General features: G+C 35.6%; 1 protein-coding gene across 1 annotated transcript in view; it reads left to right on the plus strand.

The window, feature by feature from the left end:
- The first annotated feature begins 229 nt into the window (after positions 1-229).
- The window catches only part of WDR36 (WD repeat domain 36), a 39205-nt gene continuing 19200 nt past the window's right edge, over positions 230-20234 (plus strand). The window contains exons 1-14 of the mRNA XM_036848444.1: positions 230-508; positions 1777-1804; positions 3436-3536; positions 4995-5112; positions 6941-7073; positions 8561-8615; positions 9607-9739; positions 10621-10796; positions 11121-11241; positions 11747-11812; positions 12784-12870; positions 14080-14225; positions 18979-19093; positions 19597-19762. Of these exons, the coding sequence (XP_036704339.1) occupies positions 347-508; positions 1777-1804; positions 3436-3536; positions 4995-5112; positions 6941-7073; positions 8561-8615; positions 9607-9739; positions 10621-10796; positions 11121-11241; positions 11747-11812; positions 12784-12870; positions 14080-14225; positions 18979-19093; positions 19597-19762 (1607 nt within the window). The 5' untranslated portion in view covers positions 230-346. The remainder of the gene's footprint in view (positions 509-1776; positions 1805-3435; positions 3537-4994; positions 5113-6940; positions 7074-8560; positions 8616-9606; positions 9740-10620; positions 10797-11120; positions 11242-11746; positions 11813-12783; positions 12871-14079; positions 14226-18978; positions 19094-19596; positions 19763-20234) is intronic.

Genomic DNA, 20234 nt, shown 5'->3' on the forward strand with positions numbered 1-20234 from the left:
TTCCCCTTCACCCTCCTGGCCCTCGTGCTTACTTCCCCAGTCTTTCCCCTCCCCTAAGGTCCCGCTGAAAAGTGACTCGATTGTCTTCCAGGCCCAGGAGAGCTGGGAGCACCGTTAAACTGCTGAAGACTGTGGACGGCGGAACTGAAGTCGCGCCTCCTCTTCGAGCTCCGGAGGGAGCTCTTTTTCAAATGCACTGAGCACTGTCTCCGCTCACGCGATTGGCACCGGGGACCGGAAGCGCTTGGGAACCCGGTAAAGGATTGTGCCACGAGACGCGCAGACGGGCCTGGGTGCGCGGTTTCCACCGGGACTAGAGCCCAGAGGAAACCGTACCGCGGCAGCAATGGAGCGGGGCGCAGGAGAGCGCACTGCCAGCGCCCTTTTCGCTGGGTTCCGGGCTTTGGGGCTTTTCAGCAACGACATTCCACACGTGGTGCGGTTCAGTGCACTGAAGCGCCGATTCTATGTGACGACGTGCGTGGGGAAAAGCTTCCACACCTATGACGTGAGTGACTTCTTTCTCCCGCTTCCCGGGAATCACCCTCCCCGGCCCCCAACTCTGTCTGTGGCAATCCCGCTCTCCTCCCTCACCTAGCAAGGGCTTTCGCCACCGCATTACATCCACGTGTTGATTTAGCCCTTGAAGTCTGCTTGGGAAGAGTTTCGGAGGCAGTCTGTCTAGGGGGAGGTACTAGAGAACATTTCAGTTCAATAGCAATGTATTTGCTAAGTAAATATTTGTTGAAGTTCTCTTGAAGATGTAAATGTGATTAAGAAAAGTCCCGGGCGCCCCCACCTTCTTAATTAGAAAGACTTGCAAACTGTTTTATTGTGCAATTCATGACAAGAGCTAGGTTAGAAATGCAGGCTGAAAAACATTGGGATAACTGGAGGGGGTGAGATTAATTATGATGTAGGGGACAGTCCACATTTGATAGCAAGCTAGTTTTCCTAAACTTCCCCTGAGTAGCTTTCTCAAAGTTACATAGCTGGATCAGTAACCATAAATTGGGGTCCACAGACTGCAGCCTGCAAGCCAGTTCTGCCAACAGTTTATTTTTGTATGACCCATGACGTTTTTATTTATTTATTTTTCTGTGTATGTTTGTGTTTATTCTAATATAGCATAATCTCCAAGTAAAATTTGCATAGTGGTAGGATGCAGTATAATCAAATTTTGACGTGGGATGGAGACATCCATCTACTCTTGATTAAGAAACAGATTATTTAGTTCATCTTCAAGGGCTCTTTCAGTCTTACACATCTCTAGGGTTTGAATTTCTCCTTATACCCCTCTGAGCTCTGTGCTTCTGAGATGAACGGTTTTGATGTTTTTAAATGATTGGGAAATAATCCAAAGAATAATATTTCATGGCATATGAAAATTTTGAAAATTGTAGTCTATATCCATAAGTCAAATTTATTAGAATACAGGCATGCACATTTGTTTTTGTGTCGTATATGGCTGCTTTCATGGTACATTATCAATTGAGTAATTGCAACAAAGACCACATAGCATGCAAAGCGTTAAAATATTTACTACATGACCCATATAGAAAACTATATGTGACACCTACCCTTCCATTACTGATGAAATAGTAGAAAATATAAGCTTTCCTAATAATGAAAATTAGGGTCAGTAAGTGTCTTTTTAAGGAAGGACAGAATAGCAAATTTATGTATGAGGTTAGATCTTAATCTTCAAGTGTTAGATTATTATAGTTGTTTTTGTTAGTAAAAATTTAATCATTTCTTTTTTTTTTTTTAAGACAGGTTCAGAAACTTAGTCTGGTTGCAGTAAGTAAGTATAGACTTTATCCTGAATTTGTGCATGTTTAATATCTTTTAAAATTTTTTATAATTTTGACATAATTTAAGACTTGCAGAACAAGGACTCCAGCATGTATTTATAGTAAACTTACATAACAACAACAACAACAAAAAGTCCAGGACAGGATCATGGGTTGCCTTCAGTTGTCATGTCTCTTTGGTCTTATTTAATCTAGACTAATTCATCAGACTTTCTTTGTGTTTTACAACATTGATTTTTTGAAGAGTATAGGCTAGTTCTTTTTTAGAATATTCTTCAATTTGACTTTTTCTGATGCTTCCTTATGATTAGATTCAGGTTATGCAGTATGGCAAGAATAACAGAAATGATGCTGAATTCTCAATGAACCATATCAGGAGGCACATGCTATTGGTTAGTCTTATTCCTGGCAGTGAATACTTTGATCATTTGGTTAAGGTGACATTTATCAGGCAGCTCCATTTTAAAGTTTTACCCTTTGTAACTAATAAATGAAATAAGTGGTAAGATACATTGAGACCACGTAAGTATCCTTTTACTCTCCAAAGTTTCAACTACTGCTAGTTTTATCATTTAGTGATGATTCTTGCCTGGATCAGTTATTAGTAGGATGATTATCAGAGTGATTTTCTGATTCTATCATTCTATTGTAAGAAAGAGTTTTCCCTTTTTCCGCATTTTGATATTTTTTTCCAATGGAAGGAATTTTTTTTTTTTTGAAAACTCTTTAATAGAATAAAGAGCTTGTCAGGGCTGAGAGATTCTAGTTTCACCATCAAATATGATCTTTGTAAGAGAAACAGAGCTATAAGGAATCCAGTGTACATGTCTGATAAACTTACATTTTTAAAATTATAGAAGGCAGTAGAAGGGCATAAAACCTAAGTCATACTAAAGCAAATGGTAAACCAATAAAAATAGTATTTTGGAAATGAAATCCCAAAGCAGAATATCAGCATGAAAGATACTTAAAAAAATTCTCTATATTTTAACCCTCCTGCCCCCAAAATAGGAAATAAAAAGAAAAGGCCAGTGTGCCCATGGTAGTGAGAGAGGAATCAAGAAATCCTATCATAAGAAATAGCTAGAGGTGATAGGCATATTTACCTTGGAGAAGACTGAGTGGAAACCACACTCACTTGAAAGGTCAGCATGTAGAATATCATATGGAGTTTTTTTTAGGTTACTCTAAAGGGTAGAGTTAGAGTTCTAGGTTTTGATTTACTTTTAAAATTTTCCTGCAGTTATTAGGAACTTGATGTTCCTGAAGGCATTCACATGAAGGCTAGATGACCATATGCCAGAGTGTTGTGTATTTAGTGAGGATTTTTTTTTTCCCAAATAACCTCGAAAGCTTCTTCTCATTTCTTTAGGATTATGTTTTTATGTCTGCAAATACCAGACACTAATTCTCTTAGGGAAGGTCAAGGTGATGTCATATTTTTAGTGTGATAGTTATTATTAGATGTCTAAAATAACACTGAAGTCTAAATTTTATACTCTGATTCTCATACATACATATTTTTAAATTATAGTCAGGAAAAATGTTATACATATACTTGAGGTTTCTAATTGTTCCAAGATCTTAAAAATCCTTTCTTCTTATATTTCATTTTTCCTAGGTAACTCCCTTCCACAGGATATCTGCTGTATGGCAGCTGATGGGAGGCTAGTCTTTGCTGCTTATGGGAATGTTTTCTCTGCATTTGCCCGTAATAAAGAGGTTTGTATCACTGAACTATTTTAATTTGTTTGTCTTTTGCAGTCAGTAGTTGATTGTCATGGTAGTGGAGGGAACTTTAATGTTGTTTTCTTCATCTGGGACACTCTGGACATTTTTTTTTTTTTTAATGTATATTCACTTTTCTGGAGGAAGAGAAAGTTGATTTCATCAAATTCTCAAAATTAGTTAAAACTGGTGCTTTAGTTCAGTTTTCTTTGCCAAGGATCAATGTTAGAATTATTTGGGCAGCTCGTACAACATTTCTGTGTCCACCCAGGTCCCGTCTCTGTAGTTTTCTACTTTGCTTATTTGGTTGGGGTAGGATTTAGTTAAGAGTATTTTTTTGAAAGTGTTTTCCTAAGAGATTCGTATTTGCACTACTGCTTTATGTGGATTGACTTTTTCATTATGAACAACACAGCCCATGACTCATTTTCTAAGAACCAAGTGCTTGTTGCCAATGTAGAGAAAACTAGATTCTCTGTTTTCTCTACTAAGGAAGGATCTTTTCTTGTCTTAATCTACTCATTCATTTCTGAGTTTGTCCTGGAACAACTGACTTGAGAGGCGACCTGGCTCTAGTGGTCCAGAATGAAAAGGGAAAGTGGCCATGGGGATGCCTAGATAGCCAAGTGATAGAATCACTGTGCTTCTCAAAGTTTAACTTGGACCAATGATGTTTGTTCCCAGTGTTTTCCATCATCACTACCTATGGCAGAGGAAGGCAACTTACCTGTAAAGTTCTTTAATGGGAATTTTTTTGATTTTTAGAGAGTCAGGAAAAATGTCCATTTTTTTTTTGCAAAATATTGCAGTTTGTAGTTTTCCCTGGGAGATAAACATAGAAAGTAGGGGAAGAAAGGTATCAGAGACTATCAACTGCAGGAAGCGGTTACCATCCCTAGGGCCAAATGGACAAGGAGAAGAAATAGTGTTTCTGGAGCCTGGTGGGAACTGAAACCATGGGGGAAGGGACTGTAGTTATTGAGGATGCAGCTGCTACTGTAAAGGGTAAGGGTGTCTATGTCAAGACAGAAAGCTATATGGAAGGAGTATCCTATATCTCTCTCCCTTGTCTCATGTGGAAGCCAGCTGGTGATGGCTGTAGAGGTCAGCCTTCTAGAACATACCACTTTTCTAGGATGCATGAAGTTGCGCTGATTGGATGGGGTGAGGGACCCAGTTGTGTGCATGCTTCCTAAGCTTGGTTGAGAAGCTGAGCCTCAGAGATCTCATTTCTGTGTTCCTAGCTCATGTTTCCTTATTGGACTGGCTGGGGGAGCACGTAAAAATGCCTGATTCCTTGCTATTTGTTAATCTAACCTTGGGTAATCAAAAGTTGGACCACATTTCTTAACATGAACATCTTCAGGATTAGCATGTTTTTTGGTTAATATGAATAATAATAAATGATGAATGAATAATAATATGAAATTCTTTTGAACTTTAACATTGTAGGTAGTACATACCTTTAAGGGTCATAAGGCAGAAATCCATCTTTTGCAACCCTTTGGGGATCACGTTATCTCTGTTGATACTGACAGTATTCTTATTATTTGGCACATATATTCAGAAGGTAAGAACCAATTTATTGCTTTATCTTGGGGTAGTATGTGTGTAGCTAAAATTAAGTATCTATGTCAGCATAACTTCTATACCAGAGGAGTAAAGCAGTAAAAAAATTTTTAAGAATCTTTAACACGTGTAAGGAAAAAGGTTCTAAGTAAAAAATGGGTAAGTATCAATAATTTTAGTCAGCTAGTTGAGCTAACTGTTTATAACCTGTTTAATGTGTTTTTCTGAACTAATACTAGTTCAGTATTAGTATAGCAGTTCTCCAAGTTTAATGACATGTTATATTATTTTCTGTGTGGGGTGAATTTTGGTGTATGTTCACACCTGAGTAATACTTGGTTTGTATTTTCAACTTTCAGTAAGTGAAAGTATAATAGTAAACTTGAAGATCCAGTAATCTGAAGGAAAATATACATCCTTTTTCTAAGAGTATGAGTCAGTGTCCTTTAACTGTGATATTCTTAAATAGTGTCACTGAGCTATGTATATAGGACATGTTATCTTCAAAGATTAGGAACCTATCACCAGAATTTCCCCAGCTTTCTTCATGTTAAAGACTGTGGGGTCTGTCATGAATTAAAGCTTTTAAGTTTTTTAATCTGTTATATTTTTAGCTTTTGTTACCTCTTGATTAACTCGTTTTTTGATGTAGTGTGTTTATTTTTAGTAAAAATCCTAGAGAGATTGCCCTCCTGGGAGTCATTCCATGTTCTTGTTCAGATTAGTCACTGTTTGTTTTGTCTTTGCTCAGATGGAGGGAACAGAATTCCAAAAGTAGTACCTGTGCAGATGGATGTTAAAAGGCCTTTTATAAAATTAGAGAACCTGATTCTTAGAGTTCAGTAGGCTGTCTTTCTGTTGATCCTTATGTGCAGCTTTTTGTTGCTGTTGCTGCAGCACAGTGTCTTCAGGGAGCTGTTTGTAGTGATCTTAAGTAAAACTGTTAGTTACAAACAGAGGCAAGAATCTTTTAAAATAGTATTTAAGTAAAATTTGTGTAATTCTCACCTGTTAATCTATTCTCCTTAAACTGGGGTACACATACGCCTGGGAGTGTGTAGCAGCCAGATAGTATGTGAAACTAAAGATTAAGAGAAATGGACCTTCTCTGATACTCAAATTTATTAGGAAATTTAGTGAAAAATTGTTTTCATCATGGATGAACTGTGAAGTAGAAAAGAAAAGTCACACGTAGGAATTTTAAACATACGTGGCATTTCAAAAAATGTTTTGATCTTGCAGCAAGAGACAACTGGCTGTGCCGTTTTCTACTCCACAGGGCTATAAGTTCTTTTCCTCTCCTCTGCTAGAGGTTCTCCTGTGGAAATGTGAGAAGCACTGCTCCTTTCACTGAAGTTTGCCTCTGACTTTTTACATGTTTGAGGAGCCAGTCAAGCTCTCTAGACACTTGGTCTTTCACTCTCCCTAGAATAGCTCAGCTCAGTGCATGCACTTCACTTGGAATGTTTGCTGCCTCTTGATCAAATTATAAAAATACTAAGTCTGATCCCAGCGTCATTGTTTTTTTTTTTGAACCCTTGTTTTCATTCCTGTAAACCAATTTGGCAGTGAGTGAAATTTTAAATAGTATTGATATTAGAACTTTTAGAAAATTCTTGACAGTCAAAGTTAAATTTGCACGTTGACCCTCATCACATTTGTTTAATTTCTCACGGAATATTTATAGGTTAGCATATGTCTTTGATTTATATTAGTACATAAATCTTTGATATGGTAGATTTTAAGTGCTAAATATATGGGTATATGAAAAATATTGTAAACTATTTTATTAAAAAATTACATATTGTTTATAACTTTTACTTTCGTAGAAGAATACCTGCAGTTGTCTTTTGATAAATCAGTATTTAAAATTTCTGCAATTTTGCATCCGAGTACCTACTTGAATAAAATACTTCTTGGCAGTGAACAAGGAAGCCTCCAGTTGTGGAATGTAAAATCCAAGTAAGCAAAATATTTAGAACATAAGTGATTCCTACCTAATCCTCATCTACTACTCCCTGATGCATACTTAAGTCTCTCAATTCTCCTTGCCTTTATATGTTTATTTGGAGGGCTTTCAGTAAATATACCTGTTTTTGGAGTTATTACTCGGCATCACATATGTGAAAGCTCGGATATGGTCTTGGAAAATGGTAGGCAGCTTCATAAATCCTCGTTGAAAAGTATATACTAATGGCCTTAGTCACTGTAAAGAATTCATAAAGCTGTAAAGAAGGCTCTAGTACACAGGATCAGAAGATAATTGTGAGATTGTCACTGGGCAGCTTTTAGTTCTCAGTAAACTAAGAGGTAAGATGGCAAAGCAAATCAGTGCTAATTTAGTGCTAGCATTTAGGAATGGTTTTCAGGGTAAAAGTACATTGATCGTCAACCACAGACATGACGGATATCTACTATAATATTATTGGTATAGCTAGGGGGCTAGATAAATGATTTTGAATACCTCTGCCTGTTATTTGAATGTTTATCCAGAGAAAAAAGTGGCAGCTCACTTTTCTTTGTATAGCATTAAAAGGGCAAACAAACATATTTGACCATCCAAATTGTTCTTTCCAAAGCCCTTATAAATTCGAAAAGGGAAATAAGATTTTCAGAGGTTTAATGTTTATCCTAGTTCTAATTCAGTGTTTCTGTTCAGTTTAATAAATATCATTGACTGCCTACTCTGCACTAGGCTGAGGGATAATGACTGAAATATTCTGTGCCCTAAGGTTATCTCTTTAGGTTCTTTATGTGATGTTTATACTCTTTATTGTACATTAAGTATCCCTTGGATAATCATTGAGTGATCTAATCTATGCCCGCTTAAAAAATTTAACATATGCTTAAATATTTTGTCATTATAACAATTTCGTATATCTCTGCTCTGTGGATTCTTTATCATTTATGGCTTGATTCTGAAATTTAGAGCAGCGTCACTGTTGTCGTATAACAGTCATGTAACATACAAGGAGTATTGTAATTATAATATATTCCCTTTTGTGATATGTTTCTAGGAACATGTTTCAGTGAAAAATGAGATCTGCCAATATTCTAAGATTTTATTTTAAATTGTATCTGTCATATAACATGGTTACTCGTATTCTTTTTCTCTCTATTTAATTTCTTAAAGATGTTGCATAGTAGAGTAGTTCTTAGCAGCTTAGGATCTGGAATTGGTCCCTCTGGGCTCTGTCAATTTTAGCCATGGGATCTTAGCTTGATTTTTTCACATAATTAAGTTTCTTAGTTTCTTTATCTGGAAAATGGCCATATCTACCTCATGGAATTGTTTTGAGTATTAAATGTTAATATATGTACTTAGAATAGTGTGGGGCAGAGTAAGAACTTAATAAATATTACCTGTTATTATTTCATTTTTTAATATGCAGTTGATTTTGTTTTTCTCCCCTCCAAAAAATAGCTTTCAACTATTTTTCTTGTTGTAGTAAACTTCTATATACATTTGCGGGATGGAAAGTTGGAGTGACAGCACTTCAGCAGGTTAGTATCTTTCTGTTAAGTCAGAGAAGAAATGAAGCTCATAGTAGCATCTTTCATTTTCAGGGGCCAACCATATTTTTGGACCTACGACAAAATAATATATGGACTAGTATATCTTTACAAATATTACCCCAAAAACATAGTGTTTTGGAAATGTAATTGAAAACAACGCCTTTGTCGATAAACGTTTGTGGAAACCTTTTTGCCTGGAATTAGGCTCTAAATCTGTGGTTGCTATGGAACCATGTTTACCAGTCATTTTGTAAGCATGTAGTCCAGTGCCTTGTAAAGAGTGGAGATGAGTTTTTCAGTGAAGCAAGGGAGATTGTAGGTCATTCAGAGAAATTTGTCAGGATGTTGAGATTTGTAGCTTGAGATAATTGGGGCCCAAATCTTAATAATTCATTAAATGCTTGACTCTTCCAGAAGTAACTGCTTTTTATTTTTATGAGTCTATAGGACATGTATGAATGAATGACTGTATGTCTGCAGAGAATCTTATATCTATTTTGGGCACATATACAGCCATGTACCCTTGTCTTTCTAAATATCAGTTGCTTATACCTGCCCAGTTTATATACATTCCTTTATTCTCTCACACTACCATCAGTCTTACTCTGCTTTTACTTACCCAGAAGACCCCAAAGGTATCAGATGATTAGGTCCTTTGAGGGCAAGACATCATACTTGTTTTAGTATACCCAGCTTCTACACAGGGTCTCATGCGCAGTAGTTACTTGATGGCAAATTAATAACATGTTTAGCCTGATTCCATTTTGTAATGGTATTGGACATTGATCTTGTGTGCTAAAATAAAGAAATTTATGGAGTCTGTATATAAGACCATTTATAAAATGAAGATTATAATCATAGACTATTAGATTAGATATTCCACTACTTCTTTTGATAACACGTAAGTAATGATGTAATCATCAGTATTATTAAAGCTATTTGATTAAGAAAATAAAAAGTTGAGTAATTTAATTTTCAGGCACCAGCTGTGGATGTTGTTGCTGTTGGTCTTATATCGGGTCAGATTATCATTCACAACATTAAGTTTGATGAAACATTAATGAAGTTCCGTCAAGACTGGGGACCTATTACTTCGATTTCATTTCGCACAGGTAACTCTTAACTTTTTTTTTTTTTTTAATTTATTTTTGGCTGCGGTGGGTCTTCATTGTTGTGCAGGGGCTTTCTCTGGTTGCGGCGAATGGGGGCTACTCTTCGCAGAGGTGCGAGGGCTTCTCATTGCGGTGGCTTCTCTTATTGCTGAGCACGGGCTCTAGGCGCACGGGCTCAGTAGTTGTGGTGCATGGACTTAGTTGCTGTGCAGCATGTGGGATCTTCCCAGACCAGGGCTCAAACCCGTGTCCCCTGCATTGGCAGGTATACCACTGCGCCACCAGGGAAGTCTTTAATTTGTTTACTGATGAAAATTAAGAACACTTAAAATGCATTAGTTTGAAGCTCATAGAAATTTTCTTAATATTTTCTTATAATTTAATCTAATAGAAATGAATGAAATACTGGAATATAAAGAGCCAGGGCCTCCCTGGTGGCGCAGTGGTTGAGAGTCTGCCTGCCAATGCAGGGGACACGGGTTCGAGCCCTGGTCTGGGAAGATCCCACATGCCGCGGAGCAACTGGGCCCGTGAGCCACAACTACTGAGCCTGAGCGTCTGGAGCCTGTGCTCCGCAACAAGAGAGGCCGCGATAGTGAGAGGCCCGTGCACCGCGATGAAGAGTGGCCCCCACTCGCCGCAACTGGAGAAAGCCCTCACACAGAAACGAAGACCCAACACAGCCAAAAATAAAAATAATAAATAAATAATGAATTAAAAAATTAAAAAAAAAAAAGAGCCAAAGAAATATTGATAGATTATTGGTGTATAGTCCTTTTTTTAACTTTATATTTATGGATTAAAAGGATGGAGAGAGAAATTCTTAAGTTTAATTGTTTTATGTTGCATGTTTTTCTTTATGTATTCTATTTTAACAACAGATGGTCATCCAGTAATGGCAGCTGGAAGCCCATGTGGCCATATTGGACTCTGGGATCTAGAAGACAAAAAGTTAATCAATCAAATGAGAAATGCGCATTCTACAGCAATTGCCGGACTGACATTTCTCCATAGAGAGCCACTTCTTGTCACAAATGGTGCTGACAATGCTCTCAGGGTACTATGATTCTTATTATCTTTCTTGCCTCATGTGTCCTACCCTTTGGGTTATTATAAGCCTGCTGTACTGTATCAGCCTGGAACCTAGCAGATGAAGGGAATATGGGATAAGATATTGATACAGATGAAATAGAATGCATAGCAGGTTACATGATTTTAGCGAAGTGAGAGAGTTACACAGCTTAGCTTTTCCCCAGCCCCCACTCCAGGGTCAGTGGTCTGCACGCACTACCCAGTGCCCCATTTGTATAGGAGATGATTTGACTGCTTGCAGATCACTTAAAACATTGTGGAGGAACCTCACTTTTTTGTTTCTTGGCAGATATGGATATTTGATGGTCCCACAGGTGAAGGCCGGCTTTTGAGATTCAGAATGGGACATAGTGCTCCTCTTACCAAAATAAGATATTATGGACAAAACGGACAACAAATTCTTAGCGCAAGTGAGTTTCTGCTTTGTGCATTAATTTATTTCAGCAAGTAATGAGAGCAGAGTGTTTAATATTTATTAGGTATTTAATATTTATTTGGTATTTACACATTTTTAGATTCAAATGTCCCTTTGAGTGACTTGGAAATCTGGGTAAAATGAGGTGATTGTTTTTGAATACTTCAGGGAACACTGTAGCTGATATTACTTTTATTTGGCGTGTCATTCTATTTACTAATCCTCGGAGACAGAAAGGGCATATTCCAGAAATGTGGCCCTTGCCTATACAAATAATCTACTGGCAATTATTAGCACCTCATTTTATCCTTTGTTCTTACTAAATGGAATTCTGTGTGCAGTTGAATATGATAAATTAGGTAGTTGCAGTCAGCTCGCCTTTTAAAGTGCTGCAAACTAACTTCAAGCTTTTTGTAGAATCTAATTTTATAAGAGCTGTGATTTAAATGGTCCATTGTTTCAGTGAAGCTTGATTAGGCATTTTCTCTGTATATCAACAGGTCAGGATGGAACTCTTCAGTCATTTTCCACAATACATGAAAAATTTAACAAGAGCTTGGGACATGGTACGTCATTTGCAAGATGGAAAAAGCTGTTGGTCACACACACAAAAAATCATTTCAGGATTCTGTGAGATAATCAGAGGAGGTTTCATTGATAATTTCCTCTTTCTTCAGATGAAATAAAAATCCTGTGTATGAAAGAGTAGTAGTAAGATACTTAAGATCGATGTTGCTATAGAAGTGATTGAGGTGCTACTGTAAGGTTATTGAAGAGTTAGATATCTTAGGTGGTAAAAAACATCGTAAGTGGTAAAAACATACTGCTACCACCAAAAAGACATTGATGATCTAACTTGAGCCATCGGCAGACTATAAAATTTTAAAGATGGAAGGAAGCTTAGAGAAAGCATCAAAATAAGAAGCATCCCATCTTTTTGCAAAAAGGGCTCTTTTATTCTGTATCCCTTCCCATGGTTTCTGTTATTTGAATGAGTTTGTTTATTAAACAAAAATGTTCAGTTTTATTTATAATTACTCTTCTTTGCAAGCTAATATCCTGGCTATTCATGCATGTATATACTGCCAGATGAATTTCAGGATCGTTTTTAAATCAATATCCAAAATAATTCTTCTTAGAATCAAATTGGAAAGATTTGATATTTTTAAGAATCGTCACATCTAGGAATATGATATATCCTCATTCAAGTTGTCTTTAATGTTCCTCAGTGAAGTTTTTTTAGTTTTCCTCCTATTGGTCCTACATATTTAAGATTATTCAGTGGTATTTTATATACTTTAATATAATTTGCTAATATTTATTTTTTTGCTAATATTGTGACTGCAGTCTGTTCATTTATATTTCTGTCATTGTTAATACTACTGATAATAGTGGCAATAGCATCATCTTTATTTTGCACCTGACTTAAATGGGAATATCTTGAAGTTTATAGTTATATGACAATGAATAGCTTTTTTTATATACATTTTTCATTAAGAAGGATTCATAACTATATTCCCCTCTCCCCTAACCCCAGGATTAATAAATAAAAAGAGAGTCAAACGTAAAGGACTTCAGAATGCCATGTCAGTGAGACTTCCACCCATCACAAAGTTTGCAGCTGGTAAGAAACTTCATACTGTATTTCGAGTTCTGCTCTGTCATTTATTTCCTCCTATGTATTTCTTTATTTCCTCCATTTTAGTAAATGTTTTTACAAATATTAATAAGCATCCAGAGGGTAACTCAAATATATTTCTTTATTTCTCCCATTTTAGTAAATGTTTCAGCAAATATTAATAAGAATCCAGGATGCATCCCAAGTGCATGCTAGTCTTGTGTGAAGACTGAAAATGAGTTATTTATAATTTGAACTTGTTATCTAATAATTTTAGGCTTTGTTCTCTGTAAGCTATTAATAAACAATATTTGCTATTTCATTTTGTAGCTCTTCTATTTATTCTGTTATATGCCTGGTATGAGAAAGTCACTAATGTAAAAAGGTGAGAACTGAGAACATAGAGCTCTGGCTAATTTAATAAAGATCTGAACACACCGAGGTCTTAGTATACTGTGTCATTTGAGCAGTGCATCATTTGAAGAAGTGATTTTAAGAAAAATGTAGATAGGTGATAAGATTGTTGAGCGAAAACTATCATAGAAATAATTGTATAGGCACCATTTCCATTTCAAGGTTATTTATAACAACCTGATGACTGGTAATTTTTTTTTTTTTAACTTTAACCCCCCTCCTGTTTATTTTCTATCTTAGAGCCTGAGTGGTCTTTCTAAAAGATCTGAATCATGTCATTCATATACTTAAAAATCTTTCATTGCTCCTTATCAACTTTTGGGTGCAACCTCCTCTCCTTCACATGGCTTTCAAGACCCTTGGTAATGTGACCTAGTGGCCTTGTCCTCCTCCCACCCCACTCAAGAAAATACTTCACTTACTTGCTGTGCTTAATTTGTACAAGTTACTCTTGGGCCTGTGTGTGTGTCTCAACCCCTCTCTGCTCTAGCACCCCCCCACCCCGATTAATTTCTACTTGTTTTACTTCTTTCAAGGAGCCATTTATTATTCTCCCCAGATCTCTTAGTAAACTCTTCCTGAGTGCTCTTACAAGACACCATCTTACTTTATTGTAATTTCTTCTAATCAGAATCTCTTGTTAGATTGGAAGCTCATTGCTCTCAGGAATTACCTGTTTACCATCCTGTCCCTAGTGCCTAATTACAACATAGAATATTAAATGCTTAATAAATAAAATACGTGAATGAATGAGTGAGGGAATGAAAAGCAATTTGATTTATGATTTTAATTGTGTTTTAGAGGAAGCTCGTGAAAGTGACTGGGATGGTATCATTGCTTGCCATCAAGGTAAGCTATCTTGCTCAACCTGGAACTATCAAAGATCTACAATAGGTGCTTACTTTCTCAAGCCAAAAGAGCTGAAGAAAGATGACATAACTGCAACAGTAAGTGAACTTGTTTTTAAGGACATTTTCTCCTGTAAAACTGTCTTGTGGTTATCTTATTATACTCAAGTTTATTAATGATAATATTCATTGAAAGACCAAAGAACATAGTTTAACATTTTGAAATTTTTCCCTAATAGTGTTAACTTTTCCAGCTTGGAGAGAATTATTTTAAGTTAAGTTTTGCTTAATTAGATGTTGTATATTGGTTATTTTAATTTTCTGATTAATATAGGATTACTCAGGATACACTTTTGAGGGGGATTTCAGCATTTATCAATATACTTTCGTACCTGAATTATGTTGAGTATATAGTACTATATTCAATGAATGTGAATCTTAAGGTTTCTTCCTTCCTTTTCTTTCTTTCAATGTAGGAGTAAGATTCAGCTAAATCTTTTTTTTTTTTTTTTCAGCTAAATCTTTAATGAGTTAAAGATGTAGAAGTTATTTAAATCCTTCATTTCTTATATTTGTCTGATTGAGTACTGTCTAAGCCTTTTTTAAATATGGTTTTTAAATGCCACTGTTAACTTATAACTTTTTACTCCTCTATTAAAATTTTATTTTGTTTTCTTTTGATAATAATGTAAGTCTTCTGTTGGGTTCAGGTTTTAAGGTGTAAAGAAATGATGTCAAATTTGGTTTGCAGAACTGTTGCCTCTGCTTTTTCAAAAAAAGTTTTACCGATATATAATTCACATACCATAAAATTCAGTCATTTAAAGTGTACAATTTAATGGGTTTTAGTGTATTCATAGAGTTGTGCAGTTATCACCAAAATCTAATCCATCTAATTTTAGAGCATTCTAATCACCTCAGAAAGAAACCATGTACCCACTAGCAGTAAGCCCCATCCTCTCACTTTTCCCCTTCGCCATCTCCCCAACCTAGGCAACCACAACCTACTTTCTATCTATAGATTTGCCTATTCTGGGCATTTCACACAGATAGAATCATACAATATATGATCTCTGTGACTGGCTTCTTTCAGTTAGCATTTTTAAGGTTAATGTTTTTAAGGTTCATCCATGTTGTAGCATGTATCAATACTTTATTCCTTTTATTTCTGAATAATATTTCATTTTCAACTTTTGAAATTTTGTTTAGCCATTGATAGTTGATGGACATTTGTGTTGTTTCTAGTTTTTGACTATTATAAATAATGCTTCTGTGGACATCAGTGCACAAGTTTTTGTGTGGACATATGTTTTTGTTTCTCTGTATTTATATCTAGGAGTGGAATTGTTAGGTCGTAATGTAACTCTAACGTTTTTGAGGAACTGCCAACCTGTTTTCCAGAGTGACTGCACAAGTTTATATTCCCACCAGCAATGTATAAGGGTTCCAACTTCTGTATGTTCTAGCCAACACTTGTGCTCATCTGTTCTTTTGATTATTGCTGTCCTAGTGTGTATGAAGTAGTATATCACTGTGGTTTCTGATCTGCATTTCCCCAATGACTTAACAATGTTGAGCATCTTTTCATGTGTTTATTGGCCATTTCTACGTCTTTGGAGAAATGTCTATTCAAATTCTTTGCCATTGTTTAATGGGGTTATTTATCTTTTTCCTCTTGAGTTGAAATAGCTCTTTATATATTCTGGATACAGGTCCCTTCTCACATATGTCATTTGCAAATATTTTCTCCCATTCTGTGGGTTGTCATTTCTTTTTCGTGTTGGTGTCATTTCAGCATAAAGGGTTTTAATTTTGAAGTCCAACCTTTTTTTTTTTTTTTTGCTTGTGGTTTTTTGAAAAATATTGCCTAACTCAAGGCCATGAAAAATTTACTCATGTGATTACATCTGAGAGTTTCATAATGTTAGCTCTTAAATTTAGATATGTAATCCTTTTTGAGTTAATTTTTGTGTATCATGTCGTGTAGGCATCCAAGTTCATCATTTGCCCAAAACACTGTTCTTTCCCCATTGAATGGCCTGGGTACCCTTGCCAAAAATTGTTTGACATGAATGTGAGGGTTTTTTCTGGATTCTCAGTTTTCTTTAATTGTTCTATATGTCTATTTTTATGCCAGTACCACACTGTCTTGATTATGGTACCTTTCTAGTAAGTTTTTTAAAATCAGGATGATTGAATCTTCCAAGTTCTTTTTTCAAGATTGCTTTCGCTATTCTGGTCTATTGCATTTCCATATGAATTTTAGGATCAGCTTGTCAATTTTTGCAAAGAAGGCAGTTAGGATTTTGATAGGGATCTTGTTGATTCCACACCTCAGTTTGAGGAGTGTTAACCATCGTAATATTACTTCTGATCCATAAACATGGGATGTCTTTCCATTTAATTAGATTTTTAATTTCTTTTAGCAGTGTTTTGTAGTTGTCAGTATACAAACCTCATATTTCTTTGGGTAATTTTTCCTAGAATTGTATTCTTTTCAATACTGTTATAAATAGAATTCTTTCCTTAATTTCATTTCAGATTGTTCACTGCTAATGTATGGAAATATAATTGATTTTTGCACATTGATCTTGTATCTTACAACCTTGCTGAACTTATCTATTAGCTCTATTAGTTTGTTAGATGCCTCTGCTTTTGAAAATGCATATTTAAAGTATAACCACATTTGATCCTATTTTGTACAAATTTTTTTTGTCAGTATGTATGCTCTGTTCTCCATAGTATAAAAATCCACTCTTAAGCTTTTATCTCTAAGCCATAGAGAGTCTAAAACTTCTTAAGTTTACCTGCAAAGTTTTGAGTAGCTATTGTAGTAGTAGTGGTAATAATAATTACAGCTAACATTTTTTGTGTGCTTACTTTGTTCTAGGCTCTCTGCCTAGCACATATCAATATTATTTTATATTATTTTCACAACAGTCCGATGATATGGAGTATTGTTAGCCTCTTTTTATAGGCAATAAAACTGAGGCTGAGGCTTACTATAATGAGTAATATGCCTGAGATCAGTAAAACTAGTAAATGGAAGAGCTGGGATTTGAACCTAGGACCACTCCTTCTAGAACCTATGTTCTTAACTCATAGCCTATAATGATCACTCGTAGAACATTGTGTGTGTGTGTGTGTGTGTGTGTATACACACATACATGCACACAATGATACTTATCTGGTGCTGGGTTGGAGTCAGCTATCTGGAACAAAGCCAGTAGCCAATAAGTAGTAAACCAGTAAGTATTTATCAGAGAACCCATGTACTAGGGTACAGTTTGTCAATCAAAGGTAACCTTCTTAGCTTATTCATTTTTGCTTTGCTTGTGCTGTCTTCAACAATAGGTTAGAATGAATAAATAAATAAATAAATAAAAGGAGACTTCCAGAAGCAGTCCCATTAACAACAATAAATCCTATTAAAATAAATGCAAGTTCCAGAAAGTACAGCAGTCCCCCCTTATCCATGGTTTCACTTTCCATGGTTTCAGTTATCTGCAGTCAACTTTGATCTGAAAATATTAAATAGAAAATTCCAGAAATACACAATTTATAAGTTTTAAATTGCATGCCATCTGAGTAGCACTGTCCCCCTCTGTCATGAATCATCTTTTTATCTAATGTGTCCATGCTCTATACACTACTTGCCCGTTAGTACAGGAAAAAACGTAGTATATATAGGGTTTGGTGCTATCCACTGTTTCAGGCATCCACTGGGGGTCTTGGAACATATTCCCTGCAGATAAGGGGGACTACTGTATAGCAGGGCCATCAGGGGCCATTACTTGTAGGTTATAGCCTAGTATCTTTACTAGTTCCTGAGAGCATAAATATATAATATAGCATAAACATTTATGAGTTGTTCAAAATAGGTAAAATTATGTTAGTGTTCTATTTGGGAAGATAGAATGCTTTATAAAGTTAGTCCATAATTTCCTGTCTAAAACTTTTTTTAACTAATAAGCTATAATTGTCTAGAAAAATATAGATGTAAGTGGAGCATACTTCTGTGGATGCTGTGTAAATATATCTTGACTCAGTGGTGTATGAATCTTATGCTGCTTTGCACAGTTAAATATCCTCTGTTGAATATTTTCTTTTAGGTCTGAGAAGTCATCTGTTTCTTTAGGCATAAATTCAACCGTCTTTTGAATTAACTCTTGGGTGGGTGACATCTGACTTATACACAGTGGCAATGAAGCATTTCTCTGGGCATGACCCACCACATAGCCAGTCTCATGTTTTTAACAGAAAAAAAGACATCTTTTTAATATAATATTGCTACTTTAAGTATTAAAATATGAGTTTATTTTACAGAAACTGCTTATAAAGTAAATGTTTTCCATGCAGTATCTCATGTATTTCCTTCCTAATATGTTATAATTAAAATATTTTGGGCTTTTTCATTGGACGTCCCAACTGATACGGTTTCAGTTTTATATCCGCTATAAAACCAATTACAAAAGTAAGGTAATGAGAAATTAGGCAATGGAATGCTTTGACTTTAGTACTGTTGTGAATAAATTAAAAATTGAAGACCAGTTGATATACCATTCTCCTGAGCAAATTTCAATTGAGTTAACTTTGGTTATGTTTTGCTGTCTTGGAAGTATGGATTTCTCCATACTTCTTAGACAATGGAGATAGAATCAAACAGATATTTCTAATACACCCAAATACAATTACATTATGTTTAAGAAAATTAACGAAGCAATTCATTTATCATTCTTTTTTTAAAAATGAGATAATTAGTAGATTAAAAAAAATACTTTGGAAACCATAAAGTACAATAAAAATGTTAGCTATTTTCTGTGTCATTTGTGTTAATTTTTTTTCCCTTAAGGCAGTGGATATAACTTCTTGTGGAAACTTTGCTGTGATTGGTCTCTCATCAGGAACTGTAGATGTATATAACATGCAGTCGGGTATACACCGAGGAAGTTTTGGCAAGGATCAAGGTATTGAATTTTTTTTTCTTTTTCTTATTTTTTAAAAAAGTAATATAGATAAAGGCTAATAACTGTCGCTGGCATTTATTAAATTCTTGAGTGCCAGTCATTTTGCTAAAGTTGTATATGGGTTATCATCAGCTGTATGTGGCAGATACTGCCATTATATCTATTTGAAACACCATGTTGAAATAAAGAGAATGAAGTCATAGTTGTATTAGGGGAAAGTGGATATTATAGAAATTAAAGGTTCTTTTTTTTCTTCTCCTTGCATTAAGCAGAAAATCTTAACTATTTTTTGAAACCTTCATGGCATCAACCTGATGGATTTTGTTATCACTCAAGTGGTATAATAATCTCTCTGTTCCCTAAAATGCATATTAATTTAAAGATTTTAGGGGCATTAAATAGTGGGAACTTAGATATTTAAATAAAGGAATCACTCTTTGTGTAGTGTTCAGAGAGTCAGTTGCAATTCTTATTTCTTTTTTCTTTTAACATATGCTTTAAAGCCCATAAAGGATCTGTTAGAGGTGTTGCAGTGGATGGATTAAACCAGTTGACAATTACAACTGGTAGTGAAGGAGTACTCAAGTTCTGGAACTTTAAAAACAAAGTTTTAATTCATTCTGTGAGCCTTGATTCATCTCCAAATATGATGCTGCTACATAGAGACAGGTAAAGTTTTTCTTTTAATGATAATGGACTTTCTTCTTGATGTTTTTAGTTCTTAATTTAAGTACAGTAGACCTTTGAACAACACAGGTTTGAACTGTGCAGGTGCACTTACACACCACTTTCTTTCACTAAATACTCACTGTAGCACTACATGATCCACGGTTGGTTGAGTCCACAGATGTAGAACCATGGACATGGAGGGCCAACTGTAAAGTTAATATCATCTTTTTTTAAAAAATTTATTTTTGGCTGCATTGGGTCTTCGTTGCTGCACACAGGCTTTTTCTAGTTGCGGCGAGCTGGGGCTACTCTTCGTTGCAGTGCGTGGGCTTCTCATTGCGGTGGCTTCTTTTGTTGCGGAACATGGGCTCTAGACACGTGGGCATCAGTAGTTGTGGCTTGCGGGCTCTAGAGTGCAGGCTCAGTAGTTGTGGTGCACGGGCTTAGTTGCTCCGTGGCATGTGGGATCTTC

Source organism: Balaenoptera musculus, chromosome 3, assembly GCF_009873245.2.
Source record: "Balaenoptera musculus isolate JJ_BM4_2016_0621 chromosome 3, mBalMus1.pri.v3, whole genome shotgun sequence".
Taxonomy (NCBI): domain Eukaryota; kingdom Metazoa; phylum Chordata; class Mammalia; order Artiodactyla; family Balaenopteridae; genus Balaenoptera; species Balaenoptera musculus.